Source organism: Mixophyes fleayi, chromosome 4, assembly GCF_038048845.1.
Source record: "Mixophyes fleayi isolate aMixFle1 chromosome 4, aMixFle1.hap1, whole genome shotgun sequence".
In the NCBI taxonomy this organism is placed as follows: domain Eukaryota; kingdom Metazoa; phylum Chordata; class Amphibia; order Anura; family Limnodynastidae; genus Mixophyes; species Mixophyes fleayi.
Genome location: NC_134405.1, coordinates 62749508 through 62762551, shown reverse-complemented (window position 1 = coordinate 62762551; position 13044 = coordinate 62749508). Strand labels below are relative to the sequence as shown.

General features: G+C 39.9%; 1 protein-coding gene and 1 long non-coding RNA gene across 4 annotated transcripts in view; both read right to left on the bottom strand.

Moving 5' to 3' along the window:
- Positions 1-1477: 1477 nt before the first annotated feature.
- LOC142151523 (uncharacterized) lies at positions 1478-8989 on the bottom strand. Its single transcript, XR_012691201.1, has 2 exons — positions 7395-8989; positions 1478-2974 (listed from the first exon to the last, which is right to left on the bottom strand). It is a non-coding gene; the product is annotated as an uncharacterized LOC142151523 (long non-coding RNA).
- A 2178-nt stretch (positions 8990-11167) lies between these two features.
- ZMIZ2 (zinc finger MIZ-type containing 2) overlaps positions 11168-13044 on the bottom strand; it is a 40129-nt gene continuing 38252 nt past the window's right edge. For all 3 annotated transcript variants that reach the window (XM_075207251.1, XM_075207252.1, XM_075207253.1), the window contains exon 19: positions 11168-13044. In XM_075207251.1, the coding sequence (XP_075063352.1) occupies positions 12937-13044 (108 nt within the window). In that variant the 3' untranslated portion in view covers positions 11168-12936.

The window sequence follows — 13044 nt, the reverse complement described above, 5'->3', positions numbered from 1 at the left end:
TGTCTAAACAGTAAGTCTCCAGTCAGTACAAGATTTGTATACCAGATCTATATACCAGGCTACAAACTTGTAATAGTACTATATTTAGCCTCTTTGCAGTGTTAATCAATGTGCTAGTGAATGCTTATAAGCTTCAGTGGCAAATAAAAAAAAAAAAAGTATTTTTTTTTTTTTTTTTTTTTTTTACACACAATAACGATACCAATCACTGGAGAAGGCAAGGTAGAGGAGAGGGGAAAAAAACCGCATGCAGCTACACGATGTGTGCTTAAAATGGCGCATCCGCTCTGCAGGAACTTGAACATGGGGGGGGGGGGGGGGGGAAGGAAGTTCCTCCTCCAGATCCGCTCCTTCAAAAATGTCTGCTCCTTTATGGAATTCCGATCAGCACATACATGTGTATGTCTGTCGGAGACTACCGCACACATGCTGTATTAAATGCCCAGGCAGCATTTCTGCTATCCTCTCTTCGTGGCTGCGCCGCTCTCTATACTAGAGTGGAGCGCGCTGAAGCCCCGCTGCTCATTGCCTTGGGGGAGGAAAGAAGAAGAGGGGGCAAGCCCGCCGGCGGGGAGAGATGGATCCTTACATATTCCCCGCGCAACCTAAATAAATTGTGCCCCACTTGATATACCTCCTATAGCCCTAATGGCATTATTAAAAAGGAATAAAAAAAAAACCCACCTAACAGCTCGTGTCTAGGGGATTGAACTGCCGGCAAGAGGTGCAAGGAAGACCAGGGCATCAGCCGCTGCTTACCTTCCGCGGGGACCCAGAGTGAAGGAAGCCGCCGGGCCGCACGCTAAATAAAAATTAAAATAAAAAAAACGTGACAAAATGTACACTAAACCCCAAGGCCCCAATGGCCTAACTCCTAAGGCACAAAAAAAAAATAAACCAAACAAACTGAAAACTAAGGTATCCACAGGAGAGGAGGGGTATAGTAGAGGGGAGTGAAAATCATAGACGTTTTTTAGTGCCTGAACTCCCACACCCACTACTATACCCCAATGTCTCGTAGTGCCCCCCAGTGGTAGGAAAGAGAAATATATTATATCAGAACTAGACCTCCAACACAAATATCCTATACATTGACAGACCATGAGAGATTTCTCAAATGTATTTTCTGAGCAGCCAATGCAGGTGGAGAGGCCATCAAAGGATGTGTTCTGATCAGCTTCTGCCATTCTTACATATATGAAAATGGAATCCGAACCTCTATATTAGAGGCAAACATTTTAGATATTTTCAGTAGTCCCTTAAAAAGTTCTTGGGGTAAATTTATCAAGCTGCAAGTTACAAAAGTGGAGATGTTGCCTATAGCAACCAGATTCTAGTTATTTAGTACATTCTACAAATGGACAGCTAGGATCTGATTGGTTACTGTAAAATCTAAAATTCTGACCCAAGTCAGCCTGTGGTGTCAAGTATATCTGGAAGCGCTTCAATCAGCTGGAGAGAATTGACACAGACCAAGTTCTGTATGCAAGGAATATTCTCTAGTTTATTGATACAAAGATACAGGTTTTTATAGGCTACTGAATAAATGAATCCTACGTCATATGCATACAATAGTTTATACCACTAGTTTATGAGAAGCGCTACTGATTAACTTTCTCACGTATTCTTGAGGTGTTTACTTTTCTCCCCCTTCTAAGGACAGATGAGCCTATTATTTCTTATCTCAAGGGGAGTTGGAGATATGCTATGTGCAACACCATGGATACAGTTCCCATACTACCAGCTGGATATGAAGCTCATTATTGTTTTCATAACTGGTTACATTCTTCAGGTGTTCCCTATTAGTTCAACTTCAAGGCCATAGGCTCACATATTGCAAAACTGCAAGTTAACAGAAAAATGAATAATCTCTTCTAGCAAATAATATTTCTATACAAGTTACAATAAAATGGCTGAACAAAGGCCTTATGAGGCCTTAACAAAAAATCATATTTAACATTTCCCATCTTTTATTCAATTTTCGACCCTTTCTCCTCCTACCTACCTAATCCTATCTATAGAACCACATTCTTAATAAGCAGGTACTTATACACATGTAGGAGGCCACATGCATAGAGTTGGTCCCCTTAGGAATCTGTCAACTCATCCCCCACTAATAAGCCTGTGATCCTCCCTGTCCTAACTTGATTTATGAGGAGATGCATTTTGGCAAATGTCCATGTCTAGAAAAGATGGTTTCTTAGAAGATGGTTTCTTAAAAGATAGTTAATGAGTCTATAGTAGTTCTGCAGGCCTTGCATGTCCTTTGTTCAATCTTTAGTAGTTTCTTGTTGCAAACTCTGCAGTTCTTTGGCTTTGCTAGTCCAAATAATTCATGACACTCATAGTCTGGTCAGGTTTCAGAAGTAATTTCTGTGATCATCAGAGGTTCGGGATTTTCAGTGGTTCCCTTTTTGGAGAGACAACAATCAAGTGTCAGTAACTTCTTAATCAGCCATATATTTAGTTTCATTATCACCTATACGATCAACAGGATTGCTAAACCATTTGCTACTAATGCCAATATTTCCAATATCCAACATGAATCATTACTGACAACTTTACCAATGAGGTTATGCATCTGCACAAAGACATTTTCAGAGTTTACTCTACTATGAGTGCAAATTGTTGAGCACTCCTTCCCATATGTTTCTCACAGTGGCATAGGCAATATGTCACTTAACTGTCTGTTTCATACTGGGTTAGGAAGGCCTTAATCCCTACTTCAGTCACAATTATTCTGGCAAGACATATCAATACAATGAGACAGTCATTTCTATTCATCAGAACAAGACTCCCCTGATTTGAAGACTTTGCAGTGTTATGCGTGAATCCAGGTGTCTCTTTCCTGTACTTTCACTGCCATGGGAGTCGTCAACAGGACTTGATAAGGACCCTTGTATCTGGGTTCAAGACTTCTCCTGATGTGCTTTCTCACGACCACCCAGCCCCCCAGGGTGCAGTTTATGGGTACCTGTATCAAAATTAGGGTTTGCAATGGAGGAGAATATTTGACCATGTATTTCAGTTAGTTGTTTTAAGGCAACATAATTCAACAAATCACTATATACATGGTGTAGTTGCTATGGAAAATAACAGCCTGTTCTGTTTGCTGTGCCAAACAATATCTCATATGGTGTTAAACCTGTGTCTTTCCTAGCAGTATTTTTTACTGAGTGCAGGTAAACATGAGATCCATGGCAGACCTGTTTCAGCCATTATTTTCTGCATTTTCAATTTCAGTGTACCATTAAGGCGCTCCATACATCCTGAACTTTGGGATCTGTAGGGGATGTGATAGTTTCTGGAATCCTTGCCCCGTAAAGTGTATACCTCTGTCACTTACAATGACCTCTGGTACACCATATCATCAGATTACCTCATTCGCAATTTTCTTGGCTAATGCTTTAGCATTTGCTTTTCTATACAGCCATGTCTCCAGCCAGTGACTAAAGAAGTTGACACAGACAAGCACATTCTCAAAGCCCGAGCATTTGGGAAGTTATAAAGTCTATCTGTATCCTCTTATAGGGATATTATGTCTGGGGTGTGCTTTTCCATAGGACAGACTTACTCGGGTTACTTTGTGCACAGACTAGGCATTCTGCCACTAACGACTGTGCTGCTTGGGCGAACCCTGGTACTATCCATAAGCTGCTAGTGAGTACAACCATAGCATCTTTTCCCAGATGCACTTTCTCGTGTGCTATATTGGCCATAATGGGATAAACTACTTTTGGCAGACACAAACGCTGACCTTTACACCACTCCTTGCACTTCTAGTGCTCCATGTATTGCCCAAGTCTTTTTCTTATTTTCTGTTGCTTGTCTTTCCATAAGTTGGAGTGTGCTCTGGTCAAACAGGGGTCAGGGGGTCACCATGTAAATAGACTCCCCTTGGGGTACTGGGGCTATGGCGGCTTCTCGTGCGGCCTGGTCTATTTCACTTAGCTTCGGGGGTAGTATCTCTGTGTGTGTCTTCATCTTCATCACTGTTTGGAGGACAGCTGGAATGCAGTGAACAATGCCCTGGTATGTTCATCATATTGACTGGTTTGCTTGCTGAACCCATAAGGTCCCTACTTTTCCATACAGGGCCATAATCATGCGCAATTACAAATGCATAACTTGAATCAGTGTAAATATTTACTCTTTGTCCTTTTGCATATATGCATGCAAGTGTCAGGGCCTTTAGTTCAGCTTCTTGTGCTGACATGTGACTCGGTAGAGTCTGTTGAATCACTATTTCTGTGTGTGTGGTTACAGCACACCCTGTATACGGGACAGGATCTATGTGATAGTGTGAACCATCTACAAAAAGAGTGATGTCTGCATCTGGTAATGGTTTATCTTTAATGTGAGATAAAACCAGAGATTCTTGTTTCATTAGTTCTATGCAATCATGTTCAGAAAAATTTTGTTTGCATTTTTTTTTTTTCCTTTCTTTCTGTTCAAGCTGGAATGGAATTCCCCCAAATCCCTAGGGTAACCCCAATATATACAGGTACTTCTCCCATCTTTTGAAACTTGCTGCAATAAGGCAGCAGGATTCAACATTGTGCACTGCTTAAGTGTAACGTTACTGGGAGTAAGCAGTGCTACTTCATTAGGATAGGCTTCAGTAAGGAGCATGTGGAATCCAAGGACAAGGTTCTTGGTTTCTGAGTTCCACAAAGTTTACACTCATTAGATGGAGTGTACAGTACAACGGTTAAGGCAGATGTGGTAACTTTAATTCTTCTGGAAGAGAAACACTTAGCTTAAATAACCTGTTAATAAGCCACATCATCAGTTCTATTAGTGTATATAATAATGTGTTGGGCCACAATACTCACAAACACATTCCTGCATTGGGTGTAAACCCCTGTAGTCATGGGTTGCTCTTTTCTTTATTTGGTTGGGTTAAACTTTCATATTAGAATTTTCTAATTATGTATAATGATCTATACATTACTATGGGCCTGAGTCTGGTTCTTCCAAACTTGGCTTTCCTTTCTAGTCTAGTACACATCTACAGCGCACAGCAAAGGAAAATAACGTGCAATCTATATTCCTCCTGCTAATATCAATGAACTCCCCTCTCTGGTCTCCCTTGGACCTTTAAAAAACTTAAAATACAGTTTACTCAGATTCCCCTTGTCTAAAGGTCTTAACATATATCTGTGAACATGAGAGGCTCTGGGGCCTCTTGTGCTTCCTTTTTTTTTTTTTTTCTTCTAATAAAAAAAGGAAAGGGAGGAAGAAAATACACAGTGCGCTCGGCAAGTGTTATATGTCACTCATTTCACAATAGGAGGGAATGTCCTTTGTGCTGTATATCTTCATACTTAGTAAATCTGGCCGGTAACAAATGTTTTGCTTGTGCTTGGTTTCTGTCACAACGTACGATACCGTTAAGGTAACTGGGTGTCCTAGCACAATATCTATACTCTTTTCAAGCACTAAAGCAGAGTAGTATGCAAGTGACCTTAGCTTGCGACCATGTATTTGTGTCAGTACTCCTTGTACATGTGCACTGACTTCATAACAAAATAATGTGAAAGGCTTGTCATAATCTGGCAAAGCCAGTGCTGGCGCTGAAGTTATTTCAGCTTAAAATTGGTTAAACATTTGGTTCTGCTCAGAGGAGAGTATAAATGGCTTGCTATGATCCAGAAGTGCTAATGCAGGAGCACATACAATTGCTCTTAAAGTCTTAAATCTTTTTCATTTCTGTAAAAATATAGAATTCCCATCAATGCATTACCATACCCACAATAAAAAGAATTATTTACAGTATATGACAATTATAGCACAGTAAATAAGGGCAGTAAATGTCTTTACAAACACTGATTTACTCAAAACTGTAATGAGGATACAAATAAAAACCTTTTGTTTTCTGCACATACAGAAAAACCACCTAGTTCATGCATTTGCTATGTGAATAGCACATAAACTCTAATATCTCTTCCAAAACAAGGTAATCATTACTCAGAAGAGTTTACGTTATTTAAATCCTTCATTAGTTTATACTTATATTTGTTGTGGTGCAAAGATGGTGCATTGGAAGTTAAATCAATGCAATCTGGATTGCCTAATGGGTCTTTGCAGCTGGAGACCTGTGAATAAAAAAACTTTTGCATAGAGATTAACATTTATTTACTAGGAATTACTGTAACTGTAACATGCGTGTATACTGTTATCAGGTAACCAGTGAACAGCTGCTAAAAGCTTAACTGTGACGCTATGCGTTCCATGCCTTGATTTCCTCAAAGGGGCAGTCCCTAATTTCACAAATAGAGAATGTCAAAGTGACGAGACCTGGGCGAGTGTTCAAAGCCACTCCTTTCTTATCATCTCTTAGTACAGCCCTTTTAAATGACACTAATTAAATTTCCGGGTTTAGAAACATTCAATCTGGAATCTTGGTTCCAAGTATTCAACCATTTTAAAAGCAGCACTGTCTCATAAATCAGAGTACTCTCGTTGGACACAATACATTGTGTCTGTAAATCATTCAACATTTTCTCAACAAAATCTCTCTCCCGTGACCAAATATTCACACATATTTCTAGATTCTGTGATTTTCGTGTTCAAAGTAAAAATATATTCACTTAAGTCTCGCTCACAGACGACATTTTATCTCGTAACATTTCTTTAAAGGCATAACAAACCCTCCTGATTTCTGAGAACATTCATCAGCGCCATTTTAACACAGATAAAAACAGCATGTAAGCTCACTCCCACAATTCTCAACTTCATTAAAGAGAAAGCTATATTTCTGAACTTCAGAAACAAAATTATTTTGTTCAAATACAGAAACGGCTTGTTGGATCCCAGCCAGCTTTGTTCTGACACTAGTTCTTATAGTGATAATGTACATTATTTACAATCTTGTCCGTGCAATCGGACCAAACATTTTAAAACTTCTTTTGTATCTTTTTAAAAGCTTATCATTAAGCAATGAATGTACAACTTGTTCAACCTTGAAACATGTCTCTTGTAAAAAACGGACAAGACAGACAAACATTGTGATTTAAAGTAAATCAAACATCTCCCTTATAGAGCACTAAGACAGAGAACAAACAATGTGAATTATCACGGATCTCTCTCACACGCAGTAAGACGGAGACAAAACTCACATACAGAGAAAGAAAACTTAACTGACATCTTCCAGCCTACTGCTGTGGAACTACAAGTCCCAGCATTACACTAAATACAAGTTAGCTTCAACATGTTATCATCAATCAGCACTCCGGACACATTTTTTTAATTTTACATACATTGTCAAAAAACAAAAAACAGTGTGCTTCTTATCTCAACACACTGAAATCATTTACACAGAATAAGGGAGGGGCACATTTCACTTATTCAGCTGCACAGGATCAAACATACATTTATAATATACAACCTACTTGATTCATTATTCAGCTTCCGATGCATTTAGCATATCCACATATATTTCGACTTTTCAGATCTCTTAACTTTCCTGTGCCACCTCAAACAATCTCTTGGGGTTTGATCTCAATACCCCTTTGTTCTTGTCACATTACCACTTGCAACACCTTTGTTTCTCCATCCACACATATCTTTGGCTATCCCCGCTTTCTTGAAAAATTCCCTGCAGACCTTCTACTCCCCCATTTCCTTTAGTCTTTGTGCATCATATCTATGAGGGAGCTGCTGTCATTTGTTTACTATCTATATTACTCGTATTGACAGTATTCTGTTGAGTCCAAATCGGGACTCTTATCTAGTTTCTGTGGGTTGTCCTTGCACTGGACGTCCCATTCTGTGGACTCCTTGTACTGGATGTCCGTGCTAAATAGCTTCTTTGACAGTATCTGGGACGAAGGTCTTTTGGAAATCTCTCTTACACAATTTGGGCAGATTACAGAATCCCCCTTCTTTGATATACCTCTGGGGATGGTGTCTAAAATGTTCACTCAATGTTCAAAACAATAACTCTCTAAATCCCTCTATTCCATTACATGCTTCTTTGATCAATGTCTTATGTGACTTTTATGCTTTATACATCATACATAGGTACAAACACATGCACTCAAAATTCAATCATCTTTCAAAAATCTAATCAACAATACAATTACAGTAAACAAATTGGGTTAATACTGTATTATATTAATCAGATGATACTTGAGACTCACAAATTCGCGTGTCAGGTGCCTCAGACAGACATGAGGTGACCCAGACTAGGAAGACCAACGAGTAGAAATCTACTGACCGCGGATGTTGGGGTTCAATGTGCTGGGAAACCTCCGTTGTCTGTCTTGTAGCCTGCTGGACAGCGAATCTCTGTGGCGACCTCCAAGTTGTAAAATCTAAAATTCTGACCCAAGTCAGCCTGTGGTGTCAAGTATATCTGGAAGCGCTTCAATCAGCTGGAGAGAATTGACACAGACCAAGTTCTGTATGCAAGGAATATTCTCTAGTTTATTGATACAAAGATACAGGTTTTTATAGGCTACTGAATAAATGAATCCTACGTCATATGCATACAATAGTTTATACCACTAGTTTATGAGAAGCGCTACTGATTAACTTTCTCACGTATTCTTGAGGTGTTTACTTTTCTCCCCCTTCTAAGGACAGATGAGCCTATTATTTCTTATCTCAAGGGGAGTTGGAGATATGCTATGTGCAACACCATGGATACAGTTCCCATACTACCAGCTGGATATGAAGCTCATTATTGTTTTCATAACTGGTTACATTCTTCAGGTGTTCCCTATTAGTTCAACTTCAAGGCCATAGGCTCACATATTGCAAAACTGCAAGTTAACAGAAAAATGAATAATCTCTTCTAGCAAATAATATTTCTATACAAGTTACAATAAAATGGCTGAACAAAGGCCTTATGAGGCCTTAACAAAAAATCATATTTAACATTACCATAGGCAGCATCTCCACTTGAGTGCTCCCTGGTACGGCCACAGCACTTTCCATGAGTGTTGTCATGTTGCACGCTGTTTATAAACAGGAAAAACCCATAGCTTTTGAATAAGTAGCACTTTTTTTTATGTCCCTTTCCAACAAGATAATTCCTTCTCAGACAGGACATCTTCAGATTTAAAGCAGGTGGTGATACTACAACTCATGGCCAATCAGATCATCACAACGTTCACTGCCGTACAGAATGTTTCAGATGAGTGCAGGAACTCTCTCTTATTGTTCAAATTGTGTTAGCGAGGCCAGAGTTGCATATGACAGGGAGAGTATCATGCTGTGATGAGAACAGAAAGGCATAGGCCGAGAGATGGCTAGAGAAGGAAGCAGGTTGCTCTTTCAGCATGAAGTAGGTATGCAAAAGCTTCTATAGAACTGCTGCAGGAAAACCATGGGTTCAAATGCACAGCTACAGCCCACAACTTGAACTTTTTGCCATGTTCCTCAGACCATTCCTAAACAATTTTTGAAGTGTGGCACGTTGCATTATCCTGCTAAAAAAAAGGCCATTACCAGCAGGTTATACCATTGAAAAGATGAGTATACTAGGTCTGCAACAATGTTTAGGTAGGTGGTAGGTGTCAAAGTAACATCCACGTGAATGCCAGTACATTGGTCAAAGCATCACACTGCCTCTGGCACCTACTTGCCTTCTTCCCATAGTGCATGCTAGTGCCATTTCTTCTCCAGTTAACGACACAGGCATCCAGCCATCCACACGATGTAAAATAAAACGCGATTCATCAGATCAGGCCACCTTCTTCCACTGATTCATGTTCCAGTTCTGGGGCTTGTGTCCATTGTAGGCACTTTCTGTAGTGGACAGGAGTCAGCATGGGAACTCTGACCAGCCTGCAAGTATGCAGCTCCAAACACAACAAGCAGAGATGCCATGTGTGTTCTGACACCTTACATAGCCAGAACTAACTTTTTCAGCAATTTGTGCTACAGTAGCTCTTCTGTAGGATTGGGCTAGATGGGCTAGATGGGCTAGCCTTCACTCCCCACACATCCGTAGCTTTAGGTGCCAATGACCCCGTCACCAGTTCACCAGCTGTCCTTCCTTGGACCACTTTTAGTAGGTACTAATCACTGCATGCCAGGAACACTGGGTCAGAGTATCTCCAAAACGGCAGGTCTTGTGCAGTCATCTAGTAGTCACAATTTAGCCATTGTCAAAGTCGCTCAGATCCTTATGCTTGCCCATTTTCCCTGCTACCAACACATCAACTTCAAGAACTGACTGTTTACTTACTGCCTTGTATATCCCAACCCTTGACAGGTGCCAACATAACAAGATAATCAATGTTATTCACTTCACTTGTCGGGAGTTGTAATGTTGTGACTAATCGGTGTATACATGTTCACCCTACAACATATGAAAATGTACCACCAGACAGCACTGCAATGCCCATCAGCGTATATTAACGGCTATTACGGTAAGGATTCTCAGCACTTGTATACGGTACAAGAAAAAATGAGCAGGATTTCTTGCATCAGAAATGTCTTTGCAGACTGTTCCGGAGGCACATCATGTTGAATTGAATCTCCCCTAAGTGATCATGATTTAATGCACAGAGTTGTAGCCTGAACACATGTAAAACACCATCTATGCAACAGTGCTGCCTGGGAATATTGAAGCTTAAAAAAACCAAAAACAAAAAAACCCCCAAAACATACAGCGACAAGGACACATTAGTGTAGGGATGATGTTGCAAAGTTACCATCGACATGGGCAGAGATTGTGGGCATTATAACTGCTGCCCAAGGATTCTACAGTGCCTATTATAACATACCAAGGTTGACAACACGTGAACCTATTTTTATTTTTGTTACTGACAAATTTAAAATGTGTCTGACAGACAGCTAACAATTTTACAGACACACTATCCTATATCAAATTTTGCCCAGTGATAACAGCAGCAGAAGGAGGAGGCTCTGGAGTTGTACATAAGTGTTTTGCAGCCCTGAAAAATCTTACATTCATGTGAGGATTATTTGTTATTGTGTTGTCAGGGTGGGGGCTGCATTTTACTGCCCGTTGCTTACTGCCAGCTGAATACTTAAATAACCTTAAAACTCACTAATCATTTAAGACATTAGAAGCTGCATCGCTCTCCAGTTCCACACAACTCCAAGTCTAGGCTAGAGGGAATGGTCACTAGATCAATAGCAATAATCAACTTTCTACTATGTAAGAAAAACCACCCATAAATGGAAACAATTTCAATATATATATTTTTATTTCTGCAAAACGCACATTTTTCCAGCACATAGCACAAACCCTAGATATGTAAATAGAAACCCGACACTTAACCCCACCCTCACCAGCCTGATATCCCTGGCCTGTTTGCTTGTGTCTGGAAAGAGTTAAATTATATTTGGCTTGCAATGTATTTGTACTTGGGTTGAGGAGCAAGGGTTGGGACTTCACATTACAACTGCTGCCACGCCTCACTCAAACTCCTTCATGGCTTATTTAAAAAAAGAGAACGCTTTTTGCAGGACTTTTTTTTTTTTTTCTTCTTTTAAAACTGGGTAATGAAATAAAAAAATAAATAAAAACAACTATGACCGATTGGTGTGTGTCTTTACAGCATTGAATATATTGTACACCAGATAAAAATAAAATAAAAGAATAAAAACCTGGGAGTTAAATAAGGTCACTGCCCTTCCATGACATAAAGTGCACCTGTCTCCTACCACTCAGTGGTGGCGGCCATTTTGTGTGTTGAACCAATATATGCATGAGGATACGGCCAATCAATTCACTAGGAACCAGTAAAATCAAAGGAGGCCTCAGCGCTATATCCCTCAATAGGCACCAGAGCTGTCAATGAAGGTGGCAGCACTTTGTACCTCATGCCTTAATAATGTCACTAGTTCTTAGTGAAATTATAGCAAAATGGCTACCGCCTGTGTGTAGGTAACATTTGAACTTAAGATAATCAGTTTACATGCTGCATCCTACCCTCTGTTATGTGAAATCACACAAAACACATTTATATATATATATAAATATATATTAATATACTGCATACAGATTCCCACTCTGCTGCAGAGCGACTAATGCAGGTATTTCAAGGCTGCAAGCCCCTGTTTTATTGCATTTACAGTAGGGTGATGCTGCCTGGGGTATTGAAGCTTTTATATTGGAAAACAAAACAAAACATACAGCGACAAGGACACAACTACAGAGAAGAACCTCTGTATTATAGCCATATGTTGCAAAGTTACCTCAGACACTGGCAGAGATTGTGGGAAATACAAATCAGCCATTGCCCAAGAATCCTGCAGTATCCATTTTAACCAAACCACCCTCCCACCCCACAAAAGGAATGAGTTATGAATAATGGACCAGCAATAATATACATTTATAAACACACAATATATGTATTTTTACATTACAAAAAAAAGAAAAAAAACAAAAACAAAAAAAAAGTGTGTAGACTGACACACGCCTGCTTTGTGCTCTTAGCTTCCTTGTATCTCTGACTGAGGTCCCCGAATAATAAAAGTGGGCATAACAACCCTGCAACCACTCATGTTTTATTTCACAAGCTGGTACTTAGTGGCATTTTTTTTTATTTTATTTATTTTTTTAAAAGGAGGATCTAGTCAGCAGAGGGTGTGAAACCACACCGGGCGCCTTCGTCGGCAGAGGAGGTATGAACGGGAGAAACGTTGCTGGTTTCTTAAAGTGATGAAATCGGCAGATCTCCCTTTAAGAGTAGTCTACTATGTATATTGGACAAACGAGATGCGATATGGGAAATCGTCTACGGAGACACCCCCTCCAAAGCTTATGGAGCAGCACTGCAGGATTAAAATAGTGCAATGATCTGAAGCAGTCTGTATCCATCTATAGAGGTGAATCGGGCCATATCCAGATCGGGTCTTGTGCTCGGCGTCCTCCTATCCTCCACTTTGTTTAAAAGTTGGGTATGGGAAAAAAAAAAAAAAAGAAGAAAATTATATAACTTGGAAGGAGCATCAGTTATTCTCGAAAAGGGACAAAAGGTCATCATTGCCGCTGCTTGGAAGGTCCGGGGGTCCGAGGTATGAGAGCAGCTCATCTGGATTTGTGAGCTCAGGGAGAAG